The 5,112-nt window shown below is 36.1% G+C and overlaps 1 protein-coding gene across 1 annotated transcript in view; it reads right to left on the bottom strand.

Moving 5' to 3' along the window:
* Positions 1-2,019: 2,019 nt before the first annotated feature.
* AMPH (amphiphysin) overlaps positions 2,020-5,112 on the bottom strand; it is a 171,884-nt gene continuing 168,791 nt past the window's right edge. Inside the window, exon 22 of the mRNA XM_018558778.1 lies at positions 2,020-2,665. Coding sequence (XP_018414280.1) covers positions 2,558-2,665 — 108 coding nt within the window. The 3' untranslated portion in view covers positions 2,020-2,557. The remainder of the gene's footprint in view (positions 2,666-5,112) is intronic.

The raw sequence follows: 5,112 nt of genomic DNA, 5'->3' as shown, positions 1-5,112 counted from the left end.
TATATATATATATTAGATTGCACACATGATGCATATACAATACATAGAAATGCATAGATTTTATGAAAATCTTGACAATACTAAATGACAATAATGTAAAACATTTTTACAAAACTACTTCTTTAGAGCATGGGCAAAACTACTGTAGCCTAAAATCCATTTACAATCAAAAATTATATATTTAATTTGACATGATACCAATAGAAAATTATTTTACAGTGCCCATAGTGGATATTTTAGAAATTGATAGTTTAAATATTCATTACATAGCCAATGACCATGATTTTTCTATGTGCCTAGTTGATTCTTTAAGGCATGCCTCACATGTATCATCTTCCAACTTTGTGTCTTTTGTAGCCCTGATGAAGGGGGGATGTTGGGCCCCCAAAACCCATTGCCTGTTTTTTGTTTGTTTCTGTCAAAAAGACAATAAGACTCTAAGAACATTTGTTTGGCACTTTCTTTATCTGAAATACTTTAACAAATACACAGTACTCTAGCGGGGGTGAAAACTTAGTGGCTGTTGAAATGTGGCTGCTGAAAAGCCAACCTAATGCTGCGTTATTTTTCAACAATGATTTGTGACTCTAGTGCAACGATAGCCAAACCTTGTCCCTCCAGCTGTGATGACACTACAAATCTAATAAGGCATTGCAAGACTGACAGCCACAGACATGACTTTGAATTTCTTGGAATGGAGTTGCTTTTTAGTTCATATTAGTCACTATAGGCCAAATATAATGGACTATAATACAAATCATATTCCATGATTCAACAAAAAGTTTATTAGGGATGACACAACATTGAAAAACATAATAGATATGATGGCATTTTCATACAGAATACACCATTTATTTGAAATCAATATGTGCAGGTAAAATATCTTTTTTCTTCCCCAGGATAATTGATGGTAATATTGTGTGAACTAAAAGGACCACCAGTTGTGTATTTATGTTGTTTTCACTTTCAGTACTATAATGAAAATTTCACATTATTTACGAAGACGTATCTTTGAATGCTTTGGCAAAGGAAGCTAGTTGTGCTTTCAAGCAACAAACTAGTTGAACATCACAATGCCAAACAAAAGAGAAAAAGAAGCAAACCACTTTTCAATGATACTATAGGCTAAAGAATCTACAATAAAGGACAACATACATGATACATAACTGCATTAGATAGGTTTGAAAGAACACTGAAAAAATTGCAGCAGTTTCTCAGTTTTAAGACATGAATATCTGTGGAAATTGTTCAGTCTGCTCAGATAACTATACAATTACTAGTAAAATCTCCTGCAGTGCAGCAATTCAGTACAATATAGACTTAGTGAACAGGAAATAAATGTTGTATATTGAAAATGGTAAAAGTTCAGTCCAACTTAACGAGTCACAATATACTGCATCTCTATGTATGTACTGTCTGTGTTTAAGTGAATGCTTTACTTCTACTATGAAAAATTCATGACAAGTGTTCTATTAGTGAATATGCATTGTGGATCCGTCATTCCACCATAGGAACAAAGTAGACTTTAGGCAAGTGGGTGTCGTAAATGACAATGAGACATTTTTGTCCTGAATTCAGTCACCGAGCACCATACCACCATGACTACCAGAAAACAATATGGCGCTGATTCATCAACCACTTAAGTCATAAATAAGCACTTATGGTGTGCTAAGATGATGAAGTGTATTTACTGAGATGTTACTTTTACATTCCTTTCAGGCTGAAGTGAAGTGCTTTTGCAGCATAATGAATCAGGGTTTATGTGTGGATAGAGCCCGTTGAATGAATTGGATGAAGGATCAAGATTCTTCACAAGAGAATTGCATTGCGTGCAACCAGTAAAGTCCTTTATACTATGAAAAATCTGCCATCGATGCAACAATTTTTCATGCTTTATGTGCAAAGTCACATACTTTTGGGCCAACCCTTTAAACCTCCAAAAGCAATCCACAACACCATCCTTTTTTTAAAAAATTAAGACTAGTAGGCCAGAAGTCTCGGACATATGTCTCTCTTGTCTTTACATTTCAATAGGAAAAAACTTTGGACAAGGATGATGTCTGCAGGACATATGGCTCAGTGATATGAAGTGTACTATAGTAAGTAGGACAATAGCAGCATAATTACAATAAATAAATTCCTCATGTGTTTCTGCTTTGGAATCTTGGATATTTCCCTCTGTTTTCATAAAGCACAATTTTATATGTCAAACAAATCTGAAGTTTCAAATGACTTTGTTGATATATTTTAAGCAAATAGATTTTAATGCTTTAAGAAGGATCCTTAGAGTAATAGTCCACCAAATCACTGTTCTGACAAAGCACAAACAAACCAGTGATTGCATACAAGTGAACAAATTGGATTCTGTTCCATTTACAATTCAGTACAATATAGCTTACTTCTTGCTTTCATGCTTGTTTTGTTTTTCATATGATTTGCCAAGCTTTTTTAGGACAGGCATAAGTCTGTAACAGTTAACATTGTAGCCTCAAGTGTGCCTGTTGTTTCAGTAGCCCAAAATGAAATGTCCACCGACATCCTCATCTTTTTGCATAAGTTACTCTAGTTTTTGAGTAAAATTTTCTGGGAATAGTCCCTTGTATGGATCACAAACTCTGTACTGCTGCCAGTCGGATTCTCTCACACCAGTAAGCCAACCAGCCTCCTGCAAAAAGAAAGTAGTTTTTATTATAAGGGTAAACTATTTTTCATGTTCACTTTAAAGTGTATTTCTACTTTTGAAGCCAAATAAGGATAACACCTACTTTATATATATATATATTACATGTTCTCATTCACATAGCAAATGTTAAAAAATAAACATTTCTACTTACATTTTTAGTGCTTTATACTTACTTAAAATCTTACCTAGCTCCCCCTGTATGTAATGTTAAGGAGGGGGCTGTGCAAAGTTATGTTTACTTTAATTAACCCTGTCTGTACTGTGCTGGCAGATTTCATTATGAGTTATAAACAAGATTAAAGGGTTAAAGAATTAGAAGTATTGTATGTTAATGAAAGTAAGCTCAGTCTGTCCCTGTTTTACCCTCTATTTTCACTTTCAAACTGCTCGGAGTGGATTGGAATCTGCACAAAGGCCTTCAACAAAGACATTTCTAAAAGATAAGAAATATATAGGAAAAAATATATTTTTAAGTATCCTCTGTGAATACTGTATGAAGACATAACAAACATATAGTGGGGTTTTCTCTAACTTTAAAGTGGAACTACACTTTAGAGTGTAACTTTGTCTTTTGTACAATGTCTTGTCTTTTCAGTGATATACATTGCAAGAATTTCAGCAAACTTCACTTCCTGCTGTTTATCTAAACCCACAGATGGGTAACCCTCAATTGCTGTTTGCAGAAGCCACTTTCTGCTTCCTACAGCCTGAGATGGTCTTTCTGCTATAGTCCCATAATCAGTCCCAGTGTTGTAATAGAAAACAAAATAATGGGAAATGCAATGCGCTAATTGAATAAGTGTACAATTACAAGTCTATATTCTTGCCTGCTCATGGGACTGCTGACAGCTATGTAAAGTCTAACAACTTACCCAAACCATAATTAGACAAGTTACTGGTTAGGGTAGGTGCTGCTTTAGATACTCATATAACTGAATTAGTATATGTTGTTGCAACTACCCTAAAAAACAATATCTTATTTCAAATAGGAACACCCACAGAACGTGGGTTTTCTGTGGCAGTTGATCAGCTGGGACTTGTAAGTTAATCAACAGCTAGAGTATACAATGAGTGAAGTGAGCTTTTAACCTTCCCAGAAAATAAATCTTAACTGCATCTAATCTTCAAAGTAAGTAAGATATATAATTTGCATATTTTTGTACATGTAAGACATTACTAACAACATTCCCTTTATCTAACAGTAAGCACATTCTCACTAACACTCACTAACAATATTCAATGCATATTTACTGACTAATTAGCATGCAGTTCATATAGCGTTAAAGGTTTATACTTCTTTTAGCAGTCTATATTGTTGACCTTGTTGTACAAAAGCAATATGTTCCATCAAGAATGCTGTTGGCAACTAGCTTAATAAAGGTTAAAAATAAGAGATTTTCATGCACTTATCATTCTTGAGCCCCCTCCACCAGCATTTTTCTAATAGCTTATACTTACCTTGAAGAAGTAAGTGTGGTGCTGTTAGGTACCACAGCAAAGATCTCCCTAGAGCTGCTTTCAGATATAACTTAAGAAAGGTGTTTTTCAGGAACATGACATTTAGTTATTTAGTAGTTCCACCTGCTACAGGACTCAGTGTGTAATTTCAGATTTGTATTGTGTTACAGCATTACCATAAACATTCAATGGTTGTCTATGACAACTGCTGTATATGAATGGTAAGAGTTCAGTCTGTAGAGTTGCTACATAAAGATTTGTGTTTTTTTTGTTTGGTTTAGAAATTACCTTTATGAAACCAATCTGTGTTCAATGAACAGAGCATTCTTTGCCAGCATTTGCTAGCCATTAGATTAGGGGTCTCAAAGTACCTGCCCGAGGGCCAATTGCAGCCTGCGAACTGGTACTGTGTGGCCTGGCATTTGCGTGAGCACAGCCTGCAGCTCTGTCAGATGCAGACCACATAGCTGATGCTGGCTGTGTCGGCGCTCACTTCTTTTCTGAAAGGATGGATTAGTAAGGTCTACACTAGCAAAAGGTGCACACCTTACTAATAAACCACTGGATCACCAGGGAATGATGTGCCTCCTCGCCTCCTCCTTGCAAAAACGTAAGCAGGTAAGGGGGCTCTTTGTTCTATAGTTTGCTGATGCTGGCGGTGTCGGCGCTCACTTCTTTTCTGAAAGGATGGATTAGTAAGGTCTACACTAGCAAAAGGTGCACACCTTACTAATAAACCACTGGATCACCAGGGAATGATGTGCCTCCTCGCCTCCTCCTTGCAAAAACGTAAGCAGGTAAGGGGGCTCTTTGTTCTATAGTTGTGTGTGTGGGAGTAAAATATTTTATGTGTGGGGGTCAGGTAACTGAGGGAGCATATTATTTTATGTGTGGGTGGGTGGGGAACAGGGGGAGCATATTGTTTTGTGTATTTTGTGTGGGGCGTGGAACAGGGGGGGGCATATTATTTT

The sequence above is a fragment of the Nanorana parkeri genome, unplaced genomic scaffold, assembly GCF_000935625.1.
Source record: "Nanorana parkeri isolate BGI_ZX_2015 unplaced genomic scaffold, ASM93562v1 scaffold357, whole genome shotgun sequence".
Classification (NCBI taxonomy): domain Eukaryota; kingdom Metazoa; phylum Chordata; class Amphibia; order Anura; family Dicroglossidae; genus Nanorana; species Nanorana parkeri.
The sequence above is the reverse complement of the archived record's forward strand: the minus strand, read 5'-3'. Positions and strand labels throughout refer to the sequence as shown.